Genomic DNA, 21,707 nt, shown 5'->3' on the forward strand with positions numbered 1-21,707 from the left:
TATTTAAAACGAAGTAATCATGATGTTGGGCTAATTACTAAAATTGGGTAATTGGGCTTTGTACCATAATTGGGGTTTGGACAAAAGAACGACACTTGTGGAAATTAGACTATGGGCTATTAATGGGCTTTATATTTGTTTAACTAAATGATAGTTTGTTAATTTTAATATAAAGATTTACAATTGGACGTCCCTATAAATAACCATATACACTCAATCGGACACGATGGGCGGGATATTTATATGTACGAATAATCGTTCATTTAACCGGACACGGGGATAGATTAATAGTCACTAGAATTATTAAAACAGGGGTGAAATTATGTACAAGGACACTTGGCATAATTGATAACAAAGTATTAAAACCTTGGGTTACACGCAGTCGACATCCTGGTGTAATTATTAAACAAAGTATTAAAACCTTGTTACAGTTTAAGTCCCCAATTAGTTGGAATATTTAACTTCGGGTATAAGGATAATTTGAAGAGGACACTCGCACTTTATATTTATGACTGATGGACTGTTATGGACAAAAACCAGACGGACATATTAAATAATCCAGGACAAAGGACAATTAACCCATGGGCATAAAACTAAAATCAACACGTCAAACGTCATGATTACGGAAGTTTAAATAAGCATAATTCTTTTATTTCATATTTAATTTCCTTTATTTTATATTTAATTGAACTTCTAATTATCGCACTTTTATTTATTGTTATTGTATTTAATTGCACTTTTAATTATCGTACTTTTTAATTATCGCAAGTTTATTTTATCGTACTTTTATTTATCACAATTTCATTATCGTTATTTACTTTACGCTTTAAATTAAGTCTTGTATTTATTTTTAATATTTTACATTTGGTTTTAACTGCGACTAAAGTTTTAAAAATCGACAAACCGGTCATTAAACGGTAAAAACCTCCCTTTATAATAATAATATTACTTATATATATATTTGTATTTTTATAAAATAAAACTAATATAGCGTTAAGCTTTGTTTAAAGATTTTTCCCTGTGGAACGAACCGGACTTACTAAAAACTACACTACTGTACGATTAGGTACACTGCCTATAAGTGTTGTAGCAAGGTTTAAGTATATCAATTCAATAAATAAATAAATATTTTGAGTAAAATTGTATCGTATTTAATAGTATTTCCTAGTAAAATTTAATAGTATTTTATACCCCTTAGCTTTGACATCAAGTGTATATAAGTGTAATGTTCGATACTTGAAACGGGGTTTTGGTTATATATTTAAAAGCAAGAAAGAAGCTGAACCGGAGGTGTCGCGCGCCGCGCGGCCTGGTGGAGCGCCGCACCATCTGTCTGCGACAGATTCTCCTCTTCTTTTAAAATTGATATTTTGAGGGCATTTTGGTCAAAACACATTGGAGCCCGAATTTAATGCCTTGGATCAGTTTTGGAGCTTCATTCACTCCATTCCCAACAACCTTATCTTCTCCAATTAAACTCTAGAGAGAGAGTGCAATCCTTGAGTGAGAAAGCTCCATTAAAGGGTGAAAGAGGTTGAATCGGGTCTTGGTGCAAGTTATAAAGTCGTTCATCTAGTCGATAGCTACGTGGTGATTGTGTTGGTAAGTTATAAAACCCGATTTCTTACTTTAATTGCTTTAAGGGTTAGGGTTTGGGATAGTGATGAACCAAAGACCCATTTTGTTAGTATTTTGGGGATTTTGGGTGAATATGGGTTATGAAGGCTCATTGATGACTAACCTAGGGTTTGAATGTGTTAATTGGACTTTTGAGTCTTAAATTTGGTTAGTTAGTTGCTAGAACACTTTAATAATATGTAAATGGGTGTTATTGGGTATGGATGACCCAAATGGGTGTGTTGACCTTGAAATGGGTCAAATGAGTCTTTAATGACCTAAGTGGCCTAGCAAGTATGAAAACGAGTTAGCCTTGCGACCTAAATGTGTTTTAAACCCATCTTGATGAATGATTAGGGTTTTGGTGTGTGTTGACCCAATTTAGGGTTAAGGGTGCAAATGGGTTGAAATTGCACCTTGGGTCAAAATGGCTTAGAATGGTGAAAAGGGTTTGGTTAGCCGACTTGAGTTTGCGTTTGATGATGTGTATTATATGATAGGTACGTTACTTTGAGGTCTTGCAAGCTCGGGTATCTTTTCACAAGACTTTGAGGTGAGTGGAATAATTATATGCGTATGTATATAATGTGTCTATTTGTTGTAGCGTGAAATGTGTAGTGTCGAGGTGCTAAGACACCATGTTTCACGTGAAGAGTGTAGCATCGAGGTGTTAAGATGCCACTCGGGTGTAGCATCGAGGTGTTAAGATGCCACCTAGGAGTGTAGTGTCGAGGTGTTAAGACGCCACTCCGTAAATTAATGAGTGATGCATCGAGGTGTTAAGATGCCACTCGGGGTGATGTGCCGAGGTGTTAAGGTGCCACCCTAGGGGTTAGTGGTGCGAGGTGTTAAGTGAACTAACGGATGTTGTGAACACCGATGGCGTTTTCAGGAGCGTCGTTCCCTTGTATTATTGGTTAACCATGGTTATTTGTGTTGTAAACATATTATATTATTCGAGTTATATTCATATGCGGTTGTTATGATAGCTTGTGGTATTGGAGATTTATAGCTTGTTATCGTGACGATAAGCTAAATGTGTATGCTAGCGTGTTTGCGGGTTGGTGTGTAAGTGTATGCAAGTAGGTATAATTATATATGTATTCGTATAATTATTGCATTCACTAAGCTTTGCTTACCCTCTCGTTGTTTACCATTTTAAAGGTTCGGTTTTGGACAAGGGTAAGGGCATCGTTTTGGACTAGAGATCCCGCTTGATGCTAGGGGACGCTTTTGGCTTTAGTAGCTCTTGGAGTTTGACCGATAGTTGGGTAGTTTAATCCCAAACACCATGCTCATTGCGTAGTTTGGAACTTAAACTTTTTGGTGATCGAAACTCTTAACTTGTACTAAACTTGTAATTTGGGTCGTGTGGGTCCCGCTTGTAAAATATTGATTTTATGTTTGAAACAGGTTAGTTTTACAAATTTGGATGTATGGTAAAAAGCGTTTCGTCTAAAAGTGTCGGGAACTAGTCAATCTTTTTCGCATTTAAAAACTTTCCGGACAGTCCACTTTGGCGCGCCGCGCCCCTACCTGGCGCGCCGCGCGGGTATGCTTCACAGATTTTTTTTTATTTTGTATTTTTGCGTGGTTTGGTCGAGGGTTGGCTTGGGTTGTTACACCATTTCTCTTTCTTTCTAAGAGGTGTTCCAGGATGGAGGACAATTACTAAGGCTGACTTCCGTAGGATTTCAACCTTTCAGTGGTTAAAAATCCTCAAGTGCTTCCAACTACCTCTTTGATGCTGAATTCTATCTATGATATGGGGTATATTAGTGAAAGGAATACAGAATCATCTCCCGAACCATCAAAGAAGAAGATCCAATACAAACCTGATGTGATGATTCAGACTTTACCAACTCGACAAACTAGGTCCAGGACTTTAACTCCGAACCTACAAAACCTAGACGACACTGTTACTGGCACGGATCATGACTTAGAGCCTTCTAGGACACCCTCACCGATCTCCGTATCAGTTCTAATAATAACAGTAAGCCGTGTACTAAATGAATCGCGAGTCTCGCTAGGCAAGAGAGCTGAAAGCAAGGATGGTAAAAAGACCAATCAGCCCATCCAACTTAAACAGGATTGAAGAATAAATCCCATCCGTAAAGATGATTCTACATCTTCAAAGGAAGTAAAGTCTTCCAAAGAAGTAAAGTCTTCGCTGACTCAATTGATTGAGGAAGCTCAGTCATTGAAGTCTAGAACAGACAAAGGGGAGCCGAAAAATCTTGAACAAGCACCATGCGTATCGGCTGGAAATCCTCTTGATATACTTCGTCCAAGAGACGTTGTAGGGCCTCAACATCAAACAAGGCCTGGAGGTCCGACTTATCTCGATGAGAGAGATCTGTCGAGCACCACAGAGTGGCAATATGACATTCCCACGGGAAATTTATCAGACTTCTGGCAGACTGATCCTTTGGACCAAGAAATTGATCCTTTGGACCAAACCACTTCCCATCTTAATCTTAAAACTCAAGATCAAGGTGTTAAGTCTGGAAATGAAAGAGATGTGTTACCTCATGATACATCAATGACTTCAGGAGTCTGGAATATTAATATTCCTTCAAGAAATACGACAGGTAGTTCTTCTATTTTGTCAGAGTCCCATGAGACATATATCATGGGGGTGAACGAGATTCCTACAAATCCGGTTGTTAGTCATGATACATCAGTGACTAACTCTGGTTATTAGTCACTCTCCATCAGAAGGGGTAAATCTGACTAGTAATAAGTATTAAACTACATACGTACAAATTTCTACAAATTCCTCACCTACCCTCACGACAACTCAAACACTTTCACCGACATCACCGACAACATCAGTAGCGGTTCCACTATTAGTAATTCTTCCACCACCACCTGGTTACACTGTTGTTTCACCACCTCAGTCACCTTCTTGACCAAAAAGAACATATGGTTTTGAATATCTCTCTTTTGATGAGTTGGAGGCGTTATACCTTGCTGAATTTAATAGATGTTCTGATCTTGACAAAATTCGTGAAACGATGCTACTTTATACTGAACAAGCAAGGGTAATGTTTCCAAATTCACCATGTAAGTCACCTAGACCAATCCACATGCCAGACCATGATGATTTCGATTCTGAAAATCTTCATGAGGGGGAGAATAGATATGGTTATGGGTCAGGTGCTTACCATAAGCGCTCATCATATGAACATAGTTCATCAAGTCAACATAGGAGAACAGATGATGTGTTTGATATCTCTGATAGTTCAGAAAATGAATAGGTTGAGGATATCAAACGTGACAATATTGACTACTTTTTAGATGAGGTGATTCCAAAGAGAGAAAGTGACTCGGGAACGTTAAGCATAATGGATGTAGATCGAAAGGAAGCGTTAAAAGAACAAACTTTACAGGATGTTCAACATCAATGAAACGACTCGAACCCGTTTTTGAAAAACAACACACGGATGTGGTCGTCGAAAAGTGAAACCATTAGGTGACACTACCCACATCTCAACGCGCCATGTGGTCGCCATAAAGTGAATAACACTCGCCACACCTCAAATCACAATCGTGGTCACGTAGAGTGAAACCTTAAGGATATCACTCACCACTATGCAACAAGTGGCCAACGAAGAGTGAAACTTACAAACGGTGTCACTCGCCACATCACATACAAGCAAACATTTTATATATACACAAATATAAATGCTCCACCCACCTTGATCACTTAGATGAGCTAGAAATGCGCTTGAGCTTCAAGAATGATCCGAAAGCAAACCACCTAGCATCAAAATCACAACACAAAGCTATAAACACTAACAGCTTGACCCAAAACACACAAGTGCAAGTTAAACCCAAATTGCACTCTAACTCCCAAACTAGGTCAAGCAAGACCTCAACACCCCAAATCACCAATGGCTAGTGATTTAACCCAACTCCCAAAAATACAACTTAAGGTCAATGGCTAGTGATTTAACCCAACTCCCAAAAATACAACTTAAGGTCAAGTGCTTGAAGCACTTCATGACCCCTTTCAACACAAAACCCATTTTGACCCAAATTAGGGTTTACACTGTAACGACCCGGAAATTTCCGACCAAATTTAAACCCTAAACTCTATATATTTCCGACACGATAAGCAGAAACCTTAATGTTGAGTCTAGGAAGTCTGAAATCTTTATTTGGATGATTAGTTACCCTCTTGACCAAGCCTGACGATTCACGAACGTTTATGTGTATATGTGTTATATACTTATAGTTAACGATAACAAAGTATTAGATATGTAATATTAGGTTTTGATATAAGATTACTATAGATATCGACAAGTGTAAAAGATAATATAATTTTATAAATATCTGAAACTATCTTTGTCAAATTATTAAACAAGCCATTTTAATAAAATAAAGATTTTTAACGTTATCTTAAAAGTTGAAATTTTTTTTCTAGAAACCTTTTGACAAATTGTAAATGATAACGGTCCGTGATTTTAATAAAAATAAATATTTAAATAAAGCGTGTTTATTAACTATATATTTATGTATTTTATAAAATGATTAAATATAGTCTTTAACTAAATATAAAATGTTTTGTATTTAAAAAACACTTAGTTAAACAACGAACACATTTTTCCGATATAATAGAATTTGATTATAAAATATTTTTATAGATTTTCAATGATATAAAAATAAAAATAAAGATAAAATAAAGATTTTTAATGAGCACCAAAAGACTACAACATTTTATCACAAGATTTCAAGTTAAAACATTGGAAATCACTAAACCTGCGCACTTGCACGAGAAAAATCATAACTAATTCATTCGGACTCGGAAAAAGGTGATCCTGGTGTCCAAACGACCGTAACTCAAAAATCTACAAATTTTGTGAAGACACCTTACACGAATCGTGTACTTATCTACACGAAACGTGTAATGTTGGGAGTAGGTGGATCATTTTGCCTATAAAAAATCGGACGTTTATCTAATTTTTGACTAAAACTTATTTTTTTTTTTTCTTTCTGTTTCTCTCCTATAATAATACTCCGTAGTACTTATCAATTTTATTTATATTATTAATATTAATATTAAAATTCTTATAATTATTATTTTTACTAATATCAAAGATTAAGATTAATATAGTTATTAATCTTAAGATTAGAAGTACCATTAGTATGACGGGGTTCTGCCCAAGTGTTCCAAAACTGGTTTCATGAATGGGATAAGTTTAAGGTGATTATGAGTCAAATCTATGGAAGTTATGGGTATGGATCAGGGGTTTTGCCCGTGAGCTAAACTAGTGTTTATCATCTCCGTTGTGTTTATATATCTTCCTGCAATATTGAATCTCAATATTGATACGTGAGCACTCTAAACTTAACTTTTATTTATTTTTAGTGTATCCCTGACTAGTGCTCGAGAATTTAGAATTGTGCATGTTCGTGTATTTATTTTGTCAAAATATAATTTAGGATAGAATCTGAATTAATTACTCTTGTGGTTAAGTAAAGATATATGAATTATATGTTTTTGAAAAGGTGGCGAAAAACTATAAACTATTCATTTAGATGTCGAATGGATTCGACGGACGGATTTGAAATTATAGCCAATTGAACTTCTATACAAATTATTAAAAATGAATATTTTTATGTTGTTGTTAAAATTATCGTTATTACTATAATTACTATCATTAAAAATTATTATGATTTTTATTATTATTAATAACTAATATTTTTATCAATAACTGTAAAATTATTATTTTTGAAATTATTAATATTGTTATTATTATTATGATTATTATTATGAGTATTTATGTTAGTAACTAAAAATGATTAATATTTTTATTCAAAACTATCCAATTTATTATTTTTGTTACAATTAAAATTATTAAAATAATATTTTGATCATTTAAGATTATAAAGTTTCCATTTTTATTAACATTATTAACATTAAATTTATTATTTAAAAATATAATTAAAAATAAAAATTATGTTTATATCCTTTTTATTATAATTTGACATATAACGTAGTATAAATGAATTATAAATATTGTAAATATAAAAATTGACAATATTTACTTATGTATAAATTTTTGTAAGTCATTTTGAGTCAAATAAAATTTTATTAACTTTTGCAAATAAGTCTCGAGCATCAGGAGTGGGATACACAATGATTCGATCTTAATTGTTAAATAGGTATTAATCTATATGTAAATATATATAATTAATTAGGTTCGTGAATCGAAGGCCAACCTTATAAGTTACCAATGGTGTTATATGTATTTTTGCTACAAAATACATTAGGTGAGTATATAGTTCCACTTTTAAACTCTAAATATTTTGGGCTGAGAATACATGCGCTGTTTTTATAAATGATTTACGTTATGGACACAAGTGACAAAAATTACATTCTACGTTGAGTTGTACCACTGGCATACTTCCCTGTAGCTTGGTAACTAATATTTACAGGGGTATTGTAAACGCGAATCCTGTTGATAGATCTATCGGGCCTGACAACCCCAACCGGGCTGGACGACCAGTTTTCAACGGTTGCACAGTACTTCGTTTCGTGACTACACATGGTACGGTGTAGTAAGATTTCATATTAAAGGGAATATGCGACGTGATTAAATGTTAAGTATGGTTACCAGGTGCTCAACCACTTAGAATGCTTTACATACACTTGCGAGTGTATTATGTTTACAAATATGAAATCTTGTGGTCCATTGTTATAACACTGCTAGCATCAAACCTATATATCTCACCAACTTTATGTTGACGTTTTAAAGCATGTTTTTCTCAGGTACGAATTAAGTCTTCCGCTGTGCATTAGCTCATATTAAGGATACTACTCGGGACCATTTAAGCCATGATATAAGGACGTTGCATTCGAGTCAATGAAGTTCATTAGAGACTAGGTCATTTGGACATTATGAAATGTTAGGCGAACATGTTAACTTTTGATGTAATATTAGATTGCCTTTTAAGAATAAATGCAACGTTTGTAAAATGTATCATATAGAGGTCAAGTACCTCGCAATGTTATCAACTATTGTAATTCGTTTGTAATCAATATGGACGATGTCCGGATGGATTAGTTCGGGTTATTAAAGTTGGTATCAGAGCGGTGGTCTTAGTGAACCAGGCCTTGCATTAGTGTGTCTGGCTAATAGTTGTTAGGATACATTAGTGAGTCTGGACTTTGACCGTGTCTGCATGTCAAAAGTTTTGCTTATCATATCTAGTCGGAAACCATCTGCTTATCGTCCTTAGGGAATTGCCTTCCTATCATTCATAGGTCTAAACACGTCTTACTGCATTTAGTGCATTGATAGTGTATAGACAAAAATTCATATCTTAGCGCATCTGACATATGCTGTAGGTTCCTCTGCAGTTTACAAAATCTCTAGTATTATGTATATAGATATTCTATATAGCTAGAATATTATCCGACATCCGAAAAATCATTTCGCATCGACGATCCCTTCCATCCACCAAACTGCTCGTTTGGTGATGAACCTGAAACACTTACCGGCGAACCTGTTCGAGAAACTATTTTCACTCCCATTTCTAGAGTATTTCGTCACGATTATATATTATTCCATATTTCGAATCCTACTCACCCGCTCGTTTCAATCGTCAACTATCCCGACATAATATAAGAAGTTAATGAACTACGTGCTCGAGTAATGACTTTGGAGAATCTGGTGCGGAGGTTACAAACACCAGCAGCATAATCCGTACCACCATCATCATCGCCGACAATACTCTTATCATCCCTAAACCATAACCGCGCCGTAACTCTCAATATTACCACCTGTACTCCGAGTATGAACTTCGTTCTACATATCGTTCTACATTGATTATCTTCGCTTTACATATCATTCTACCTCATTTTTCTCGTTCGACATGGTGATTATGTAATTTCTAAAGTTTTAGAGATTATGTAATCTAGTATTAACGATAAATCAAATGAGTTTAATATCTTATTGACTCATTAAATCTATGATTACATCTGAAGAAAATATATATGCAAGTATATTTTCATAAAGATTGTAACTAAACATTCTTTCGTACAAACTTTTAATGATGAAAATATTTTAACGGGTGGGTAGCACCCGATGAATATTTGGATTTCACATTAATAAGTTACATTGAACATCCTTTGAATCTGATTCAACGGTTATTTACTATCCTACATACAACCATCGACATACGTATCCGTTCACCATAAAATAACCATTTCTATTCAAATTTCATATTCGGATTTTGACCTATCAGAATCCAACAAGTGGCATAACGAAGAAAACATTGGATATAATAAAATTGGTTAGAAACAAACGGATTAACTAATTGAAATATTGTTAAGATTCCACGCTAACTGTTCCGGCTAATTGTTCCCAGCTAACATTTAATTTATCGCAATTTACATTCTCGCAATTTTATTTATCGTCATTTAATTTCTGTCATTTACTTTTATGCATTTTTAAGTCGGGACACATGTACGCAATACGTCGGATTAATTCTGAGACAACACCGGTGCATGGGTCATGATATATATTTATTTATTTTACGCACTTTATATAACGGGACACGTATACAAGGTTTCGATTTATCATATCGACCCATCTATATATATATTTCGGAACAATCGTAGACACTCTATATGTGAAGGTGGGAGTTGGCTATACAGGGTTGGAGTTGATTCCAAAATATATATATGGTTTGAGTTGTGATCGACACCGAGACCGGTACACGGGTCACGATATGTATTATATAATTCGAATATTATATATATTATTTATATATGAATCTATTGGACTATTGAACTGCTAACTTTGGACAATTAAAAATGAATTAAAATATTGACTATAACATATGAAACTAAATAATTCTTCAAGCTTGCCACTTGATTCTATCTTAAACCTCATTCGCATCTTGGCGATTACAATTCGTATTCACAACTTTTCATGATTCTTGAAAACACCTCGATCAGAAAGATGAACCAACCGCACTTCATCTACGGAAGAAAAGCTTTATACACCTGAAAAAAACTCTCGAACCCAAATTCATAGTTTAACACATACCCGTGTTAAATCCTTTATCATTTATTAGCAAAAATAACTTTACGATTCCTTTTTCAAGGTAGCCAATTTGGTCACAGCTCCAGCAAGTTAACCTCGATTTCTTAGCAAGACTAGTCTTATCATAACCTTGATATATATATGTCATCCTTTTCGCCGTCGTTACCGGAGAACCTTTTATATTCCATCATATTACCCTTAGCGTTTAATCATCTAACAATACAATTCTCCTAAAACCATCTTGGTTTGATAACCGATGACCTAGATCCGATGACTTTGAAAATGCTGACGAAGCAGCATGTTGTAGATGGTCTTAATGACCAAAAGTTGATAATAAAAGAAGGAAGTGTTAGGAACGCTCGATAGAAAATTTGGTACTGAAAACCGGATTGAGCAAACCGTGAAGGAGACTCTGAACAAATTACAAGGACTAAACTTGTACATAAAGAATCATGACAATTCTGTAGCAAACACCTTGCTTCTGAATCTAAACCCTTACGGGTCAATCTTCATCATCACCCTTCGACATTAGAAATTCCAAGATATTATCGTATCTTTCATTGAAAATATTCTCAATATTTTTGAAGATATCTTCAAAATGTTCTCGTCCGATATTAACTATCTCTCCACTCTATTTGTGCTATCTCATAAGAGGAACTGTTTTAGTTTTTTTTTTATATTCTATAAATCTTTGAATCAAAAATATGGATGTGTTGAAGTAGTGTTGGGAACTGATGCATGAATTAGTATAATATAATGAAACTTGATCAACTTCATTATATTACAGTAATACATGTTGAGTTTCTAATGAAGCATGATGATTCTCAGTACCGTCATCATGTGCCATGTTACACGGCTCTTACATTCTATCAAATCTACAAATATATCAAGAACATACCATTTTGATAGTTCTACCTTTCCGAATATGTTGGTAATTTGACAAATCAAATCGTGCTATTACCATTTCTTTCTAAGAGCATTAGCTATGTTCATTCCAAATTTCATATCTACGAATTTCGATCATTGCTCGCTTGTCTCGAGTACGGGAAGAAGAAACGAAGGGAGTAATTTTATAGTGAAATATCCGACAGAGAAATCGAAACAGATTGCCGTATTAAATCAAAGAAGATCCTGATCGCCAAAGAACCAAATCTTATTACGTAAGATTTTCTTTAAATCCCTTAAATCCCGGAAATCAACAGTAACTACGTCATCGGTTGGAACGAATATATTTATTTACTCATTTCGCTCTTTTGTAATAACTTCACTTGTACGCTTCACATGATCGAATCGTTTTATCTATATTTCTCAATAATGATAAAACTCCATTATCACCTCATAATCGTCATGAAAACATTCCTATTGTTATCCATGACTACCTCTAACAAATTTCGGGGACGAAATTTCTTTAACGGGTGGGTACTGTAACGACCCGGAAATTTCCGACCAAATTTAAACCCTAAACTCTATATATTTCCGACACGATAAGCAGAAACCTTAATGTTGAGTCTAGGAAGTCTGAAATCTTTATTTGGATGATTAGTTACCCTCTTGACCAAGCCTGACGATTCACGAACGTTTATGTGTATATGTGTTATATACTTATAGTTAACGATAACAAAGTATTAGATATGTAATATTAGGTTTTGATATAAGATTACTATAGATATCGACAAGTGTAAAAGATAATATAATTTTATAAATATCTGAAACTATCTTTGTCAAATTATTAAACAAGCCATTTTAATAAAATAAAGATTTTTAACGTTATCTTAAAAGTTGAAATTTTTTTTCTAGAAACCTTTTGACAAATTGTAAATGATAACGGTCCGTGATTTTAATAAAAATAAATATTTAAATAAAGCGTGTTTATTAACTATATATTTATGTATTTTATAAAATGATTAAATATAGTCTTTAACTAAATATAAAATGTTTTGTATTTAAAAAACACTTAGTTAAACAACGAACACATTTTTCCGATATAATAGAATTTGATTATAAAATATTTTTATAGATTTTCAATGATATAAAAATAAAAATAAAGATAAAATAAAGATTTTTAATGAGCACCAAAAGACTACAACATTTTATCACAAGATTTCAAGTTAAAACATTGGAAATCACTAAACCTGCGCACTTGCACGAGAAAAATCATAACTAATTCATTCGGACTCGGAAAAAGGTGATCCTGGTGTCCAAACGACCGTAACTCAAAAATCTACAACTTTTGTGAAGACACCTTACACGAATCGTGTACTTATCTACACGAAACGTGTAATGTTGGGAGTAGGTGGATCATTTTGCCTATAAAAAATCGGACGTTTATCTAATTTTTGACTAAAACTTATTTTTTTTTTCCTTTCTGTTTCTCTCCTATAATAATACTCCGTAGTACTTATCAATTTTATTTATATTATTAATATTAATATTAAAATTCTTATAATTATTATTTTTACTAATATCAAAGATTAAGATTAATATAGTTATTAATCTTAAGATTAGAAGTACCATTAGTATGACGGGGTTCTGCCCAAGTGTTCCAAAACTGGTTTCATGAATGGGATAAGTTTAAGGTGATTATGAGTCAAATCTATGGAAGTTATGGGTATGGATCAGGGGTTTTGCCCGTGAGCTAAACTAGTGTTTATCATCTCCGTTGTGTTTATATATCTTCCTGCAATATTGAATCTCAATATTGATACGTGAGCACTCTAAACTTAACTTTTATTTATTTTTAGTGTATCCCTGACTAGTGCTCGAGAATTTAGAATTGTGCATGTTCGTGTATTTATTTTGTCAAAATATAATTTAGGATAGAATCTGAATTAATTACTCTTGTGGTTAAGTAAAGATATATGAATTATATGTTTTTGAAAAGGTGGCGAAAAACTATAAACTATTCATTTAGATGTCGAATGGATTCGACGGACGGATTTGAAATTATAGCCAATTGAACTTCTATACAAATTATTAAAAATGAATATTTTTATGTTGTTGTTAAAATTATCGTTATTACTATAATTACTATCATTAAAAATTATTATGATTTTTATTATTATTAATAACTAATATTTTTATCAATAACTGTAAAATTATTATTTTTGAAATTATTAATATTGTTATTATTATTATGATTATTATTATGAGTATTTATGTTAGTAACTAAAAATGATTAATATTTTTATTCAAAACTATCCAATTTATTATTTTTGTTACAATTAAAATTATTAAAATAATATTTTGATCATTTAAGATTATAAAGTTTCCATTTTTATTAACATTATTAACATTAAATTTATTATTTAAAAATATAATTAAAAATAAAAATTATGTTTATATCCTTTTTATTATAATTTGACATATAACGTAGTATAAATGAATTATAAATATTGTAAATATAAAAATTGACAATATTTACTTATGTATAAATTTTTGTAAGTCATTTTGAGTCAAATAAAATTTTATTAACTTTTGCAAATAAGTCTCGAGCATCAGGAGTGGGATACACAATGATTCGATCTTAATTGTTAAATAGGTATTAATCTATATGTAAATATATATAATTAATTAGGTTCGTGAATCGAAGGCCAACCTTATAAGTTACCAATGGTGTTATATGTATTTTTGCTACAAAATACATTAGGTGAGTATATAGTTCCACTTTTAAACTCTAAATATTTTGGGCTGAGAATACATGCGCTGTTTTTATAAATGATTTACGTTATGGACACAAGTGACAAAAATTACATTCTACGTTGAGTTGTACCACTGGCATACTTCCCTGTAGCTTGGTAACTAATATTTACAGGGGTATTGTAAACGCGAATCCTGTTGATAGATCTATCGGGCCTGACAACCCCAACCGGGCTGGACGACCAGTTTTCAACGGTTGCACAGTACTTCGTTTCGTGACTACACATGGTACGGTGTAGTAAGATTTCATATTAAAGGGAATATGCGACGTGATTAAATGTTAAGTATGGTTACCAGGTGCTCAACCACTTAGAATGCTTTACATACACTTGCGAGTGTATTATGTTTACAAATATGAAATCTTGTGGTCCATTGTTATAACACTGCTAGCATCAAACCTATATATCTCACCAACTTTATGTTGACGTTTTAAAGCATGTTTTTCTCAGGTACGAATTAAGTCTTCCGCTGTGCATTAGCTCATATTAAGGATACTACTCGGGACCATTTAAGCCATGATATAAGGACGTTGCATTCGAGTCAATGAAGTTCATTAGAGACTAGGTCATTTGGACATTATGAAATGTTAGGCGAACATGTTAACTTTTGATGTAATATTAGATTGCCTTTTAAGAATAAATGCAACGTTTGTAAAATGTATCATATAGAGGTCAAGTACCTCGCAATGTTATCAACTATTGTAATTCGTTTGTAATCAATATGGACGATGTCCGGATGGATTAGTTCGGGTTATTAAATACACCCAAAATCAAGTTAGAACCAAAACCGACATCACTAGTTCATATGTGTGCTAGTGATTGACAAACACATGCAAGACTTGAGTCTCACAAAATTCGTCCTCCAAACCTTAACCTCCCACATTAGGGTTCATACACCCAATCTCAACCTAAAAACCCAATTTTCTCAAGAAATGAGGTTTATAACCCATTTTAAACCCAAGCCCTAAATAAAATCCGAATTTTCACAAATAAAATCGAGTTAGGGTTTTACCTCAAGATTGAAATGGAGCTAGACAGCAACTACAACAAAGTTTGGTCTTGACTTGAGCTTGGATGATCTTCTTCTTTACCAATTTTAAGCTTTCTTTCACTACACTATACTTTCCCAGACTAGGAGTGTTTTCTTGAAGTGGAAAATGCCAAAGGGACTCCCAAAACTTATCCAAAAACAGCCCCATTCGGCCATGCAAAATTGCATTTAGGTCCCCAAACTTAATTTATTTATTTACACAACAGTCCCTCAAATCCCGCCAGATGTCGCGACGCAACCTGTGACTGTTGACCAAGTCATGGACTGTTACAATCTCCCCCCACTTGGACCGGACCGTGCCCCTACGATCTAAGTCACGTGTTACGAAGGAAGATACTTCATTAAAAATTCTTCCGTCTCCCAAGTAAACTCTGATCCCTTTCGGTGCCACCATTTCAACTTAAAGCTCCTAACCCGCTTATCACGCATTTCTTTAGCTTTTTCATCAAGGATCACTATTGGTTCCTCCACATACTCCAGTTTATCGTTTAGAGTAATTTCATCCAATGGAACCCACGCCGAGTCATCAGCAAGACACTTGCAAAGGTAGGAAACATGAAATGTGTTATTGATCCCCGCAAGCTCTCTGGGTAACTCTAACCGATAAGAAATTTCATCAGCACGCTCAAAAATCTTAAAAGGTCCAATAAATCGAGGAGCAAGTTTTCCCTGCTTTCGGAACCTAATCACACCCTTCCATGGTGACACCTTAATCAGTCGTGTCTACTTATCCGCATAAGATGTTTGTCTATCTTGTACGGCCTTAAAACGATCCCGAATTATCTCAATATTTTGATTCATCTCTTGAAGCAAGTCGATACCGCCAATCTCACGTTGACCCACCTCACCCCAAAAAATCGGGGTTCGGCACCTTCTCCCATAAAGCATCTCATATGGTGGCATCCAAATACTCGCATGAAAACTATTATTGTATGAAAACTCCACCAAAGGTAAATGCTCATCCCAATTACCACCGATATCAATAACACAATCCCGTAGAATATCCTCCAAGGTCTTAATGGTCCGTTCGCTTTGACCATCCATTTGATGATGATACGCGGTGCTCATTTTCAATTGAGTACCCATTTCCTCATGAGACTTGCCCCAAAATTGAGAAAATGCGTATCTTGATCCGAAACAATTGACACCAGAACCCCGTGTCTCGATATCTCTTCCTTAATGAAAAATCTTGCCAATGTTTCCGATGAAATTGTCTCCCGAATAGGAAGAAATAACGCACTTTTCGTCAATCTATCAACGATTACCCAAATAGTGTCGTATTGGGTTCTCGTCATCTTTGGCAACTTAGTGATTAAATCCATGGTAAGGTTCTCCAATTTCCACTTGGGAATTTCCAATGGTTGCAACATATCATAAGGCTTTTGGTGCTCGGCATTCACTTGCAAATATGTAACACATTGATTGACATATTTAACAATGTCTAGCTTCATGCTGAACCACCAATACTCTTTCTTCAAATCAAGATACATCTTAGCCGCCCCGGATGAATAAAAATGACTTGATGTATGCGCCTTATCAATAAGCACTTGTCGGTACTGATGAAAACAACGACCTGACACTGATGAACTGCATTTGTATGGACACATGATGCATCCGAATGGATACAAGTTGTTTCTGGACGTATTTAGGTGCATTCGTACGAATACAGATGCATTCGTATGGATATAGATGCATCCATACGGTTACATATGCATCCGTGCGGATGCAAGTTGATAGCATTTTGGAAAACTTCGTTTTGGCCGTAGCTTTCAAACCGTAACTCCGTTTTTTGATTAATAAACTACCGTTGGAAACTTAATAAGCTCTACTTTCTAATGCTAAGGTTTTAAAGCATTAATCAAACTCTAATTTGGGTCAAAATGATATGATAGCGTGTATGCCTCGTTTTACATGCGTGTGATAGTTGCGAATGATTGGGAAACCATGTAAACATGTCATATATGGATATATAGAGCTATATGATGTTGTTTAGAGTATGAATTGATGATATAATTGATTTGATATGTGCTAACTTGATATATGATATTCTCAAGTAATAAAGGAACGAAGAAAACTCACTAACATTAGATTTCTGAGTTCTTGATGTTTATCAGGTGAGTCGGACTATCTTAAATGTTATATGCATGTTCTAGCGAGTTATGCTACTATTGTTGATATGCCTGAATTGAACGATTTATTTATGCGGTGTCGTTAGGTCACAAAACGTCAATTCAAGATATCAACATAAGAAGTTGATTTTTTAATTTATATATGTTGGGCCTAAATCTATTATTCCTTCCTATGGGTTAGCAAGGGCAAATATGACCTAGGTTCCTGCGATCGAATTTGAAATGGAGCTTATTCAGATACTTCAGTAATTAAGATTTGGTTTGTACACAATTTAATATCCAAGAATAGTGGTCATGTACACCTTGTGTGGAGAGGCAGGATCCTTTTGGTCCCAATAAATTGGCGGCTGTTCGAATAATCCAACAACCAAGTACAACTAGTTTATTCTAGACACCACTTTATCTGGAATATCAAATTGTGTAAAGGCAATAGTTGGGTTTAATAGTTTATATAATTGTAATTAAGATATTAAAGTAATATAATTAAAATAAGCTAGATAGCATGTAACAACTAGGGACATAGAAGACGTGGTTCACCATGATTTAAGATAACGTAGTGTTGGGATGATTGCGATCCACTCATTGGTTAGATATACCTTGGTGTAAACACTAGATTCCCTACTAATTGATTTCTCGATTAGCATGTCACGAGGAACTAGGTTATCGTGATTCTGATCGGATGGACTATGCTCAAATCTCGACGCTTTATCCGGTTTAAGGATATAAGCGGCCCATCTTGGATGCAATGCATACCTCGGGCGCACGAATATAGTAGCATAGCCATATGTATAGAATATCCAAACTTTCTTAACACCTTAGTGTATCACACAAGTGAGTGGTTTTACACATGTTTTGAATTCCTTTCTGTCAATGGTTTGCTAAAATCTAAGGGTTTGTAGACAAATTAAAACCTCTGATAGTTCTCAGTCATCCTTAAAGATTTATAAGCTTAGTTTATATTGTAGTGCGTTAAATTCCCATTTATGACTTAAACCAGCCCTTACTTAAATCTACCTAATAAATCCCTTAGTTATCCACCATGTACTAGAATTATAGTGGTTCCATAGCTTCTAACCTTGACCATGCTCAAGTGGTCCTATAGTACATCAACATTGTACTCTACTGTTGCAACAGGTGCTCCTCGAGTCTTATACTCTTGACCAATGTCTTGATCTGGTCCAATTGTAATTCCCCATGTACTTTATAGTATTTCCAATGGGTTCATACCTTGACCAATGTATAAACACAGATAATTAATTACCTTATAATTGTCGACTTTATAAAATGTTTCAATCACGTTTATTGGTGGAATGACGATAATAACGAGGTTTAATATCATAGACTGAAAGTAACTACGAAACGATAATCATCCCTAACTAACATTATTAAATCATGGCAAACAATCAAGCAATTACTCGCACATCATGGCAACAAGCATTTCTAATATTAATAAATCACAAACATCAAACAAGAATATTACAATAAATTAATAAAAGAAAGGATAGATATTACTGAATAATATCGGCAGAATAACACTTGTATTTCTTTATAATATCCATAGTGTTACAATGCTTGATAGCTTCTACTACTAACTACATACTAATCTCCTACTGATCACTAGAGAGCGACGGTAGAGAGATATCTACATTATTCCTAATCCCTGTATTTATCTCTCTCTAGATTCTAGAATCTAGAGAGAGAGTAGAGAGAGAACTAATCTCCTATAGATCACTAGAGAGCGACTATAGACAGATATTTGAGAGAGAAGTGAAGAATGGTGTGTGTTGAAATGGTGGGATGAGCCACCTATTTATAGGAAAGCTTGAGGGCAAAGTTGTAAATAAATGGCTAAAAACCCCTGATAAGTGGGATGACAAGTGGTATGCATAGGGAGTATGTCTAAACCCCTGGCAAGTAGGACGGAAGGTGGTATGCATAGGGGGTATGTCTAAACCCCTGGCAAGTAGGACGGCAGGTGGTATGACAGGTAGGATTTTTGTTGAAAAAATGGCTGGCAAACGGCTGACAAGCCGTTTGCAGGGCCCGTTTGACCTGTCAGCCCGTTTACCATGCCCGTTTACCTTGGGCGTGTGGCAGGCCATTTGCCATACTAGCAGGCCATTTGGCAGGCCGTTTGGCTTGCTGATTTGCTGGATCGTAACTTGATTTCTTGTCTTTCACCGCTTTTGCTCTAGAATCTTCGTTTTAGCTCCGTTTCTGACGATTCTTGCGCCCATGCGTTCGTAATTGAATATCCTACAACATGAGATTAAGTAAATAAACTTTTTCAAAAAATCATAAAATAAGTTATTTAAACGCGAGTTAAGCGTCTTAGTCGGTTTTGCTCGTTTTTGCTCCGTTTTTAATGATTCTTGAAACATAGCCTTTGTAATGACATAATCTACTAAATGAAGCAAATAAATGTTTATTTAGATGATAAAGTCAACTACTTTTTCATAAATGGGGCTAATATCGGAGTAAAAATATGACTTTTTAGCCGATATAAGTTGTCCTGCCATGTTTAGCCTGATATAGATTGCATATGATGTATTATGTTGTTTGTGATGATTCTGTGCACTTGAGTATTGTCGGATTTGAATAGTGAAGTATGACAACCGACTTGGAATAGTGAAGCTGGACAAAAGGTCAACCTTGAATAGTGAGGTTGGGTTCAAGTGTTACTATTCGTGTAGTATAGTTTGAATGACGCATCTCCTGCATCCGGATTACTATACGAATAAGATAGCAACATGAACTATAGGTAAACTCTAGCCAAATCAACTAGTGGTTGATGGCCCACAAGCCGCTGGTCCTTTTGTTATTGTAGTGGTCGTTTAATTGTTGTGTTAAGCCATTGTACTTAGCCTGAAGCTAGATGCCTATAGCTGTTAGGATTTTTCCACTCACTTAGCCTTGTGTTAATCATCCACATTTCCTCGCTTGCAAGATAGAATGTTTATACCGGGTACTGTGAGAAGTTTGTTTGCATGATACGTTTGATACGCATAACTCTGATATATATATATATATATATATATATATATATATATATATATATATATATGTGTGTGTGTGTGTGTGTGTGTGTGTGTGTGTGTGTGTGTGTGTGTGTGTGTGTGTGTGTGTGTGTGTGTGTGAAAGCTTTTTGGTTAACTTAACACCTGGATGATTGCAATAACTATGATTTAGTTAATTACTAATGTATGGTTTGTAAATATTAATATAATCTGTTTCCGCTGTATTTTTATATATAAAAAAAGCACGGCGTTACACGACGTAAACGATGAACATACACGGCTGTATTACATTTTTCTTAATTTTAATACATCGTGAAGCTAAAAGATATACTATTTATTATTATTATTATTATTTTTTTTTTTTTTTGAAAAACTTAAATGTCTGAATGAGGGGGATTATGCCAAACATGAATTTAAGAGGTGTGATTGATATATAAACGGTTATCTTGTTGATAAATGATAGTTATATAAATAACTTATTTTGTGAACGTTCAAAGTTAAATATTAAATAGTTAACGGTTTCATTTTGATTATTGAAAGTTACAACAACATTAAGGTTAGGGCAAATGGTCCGAAAAGGTAATATAAGTTACCCAATTTGACAATCAAGGAAACCCTCAAATTGCATAAGCCCGAAAAGGATTTCAAATTTATTTTTGCTCAAGAAAAGGATTTTGTGTTCAAAAATTTTAAAATTGAGATAATCTTCGTCAAATTCATTAACGATTGTTAGACAAAAATACACGTTTGGTCCCTGAAGTTCGTTAAAAAAATTACACCACTCATCCTCTTCATCATCTTCATCACCATCTTCATCTTCACCGCCACCATCTGCATCGTCACCACCACCACCATCTTCATCATCTTCATCACCACCCACCATCTTCAGAATCCGGCAAGGAGTGGTGGTTCCTGCGGTGGTCGTTGGTGGTTAGTGGCAGCGGTTATGATATTAAGCTCAAAACACCACGAAAATTCACCAAACTTTGCAGATATCACCATTGGAAGCCGATAAACAACACTACATTTCCAGAATTTGCAAACAAACTCTCAAAATCCATCTATGAATCGATTTCAGTTCCAAAAACTCGAAAATAAAAGATTCTTATAACTCGTTGGTAACTTCGATTCAGGACCTG

General features: G+C 34.3%; 1 protein-coding gene across 1 annotated transcript; it reads right to left on the reverse strand.

The window, feature by feature from the left end:
* Positions 1-15,743: 15,743 nt before the first annotated feature.
* LOC139888666 (uncharacterized) lies at positions 15,744-21,451 on the reverse strand. The gene is made up of 2 exons (XM_071871661.1): positions 21,312-21,451; positions 15,744-16,104 (listed from the first exon to the last, which is right to left on the reverse strand). The coding sequence occupies exons 1-2, from the start codon at positions 21,449-21,451 to the stop codon at positions 15,744-15,746; spliced, it is 501 nt and encodes a 166-aa protein (XP_071727762.1).
* Between the last annotated feature and the right edge of the window lie 256 nt (positions 21,452-21,707).

Source organism: Rutidosis leptorrhynchoides, chromosome 2, assembly GCF_046630445.1.
Source record: "Rutidosis leptorrhynchoides isolate AG116_Rl617_1_P2 chromosome 2, CSIRO_AGI_Rlap_v1, whole genome shotgun sequence".
NCBI lineage: Eukaryota > Viridiplantae > Streptophyta > Magnoliopsida > Asterales > Asteraceae > Rutidosis > Rutidosis leptorrhynchoides.

Excerpts from the sequence above, each read along its gene's own strand:
- LOC139888666 (XM_071871661.1), bottom strand. The coding sequence starts at position 21,451 with ATGGTGGGTGGTGATGAAGATGATGAAGATGGTGGTGGTGGTGACGAT. Across the intron at positions 16,105-21,311 it reads GAACTTCAGGGACCAAACGT|GTTCCGAAAGCAGGGAAAAC; the intron begins GTATTTTTGTCT and ends GGGTGTGATTAG.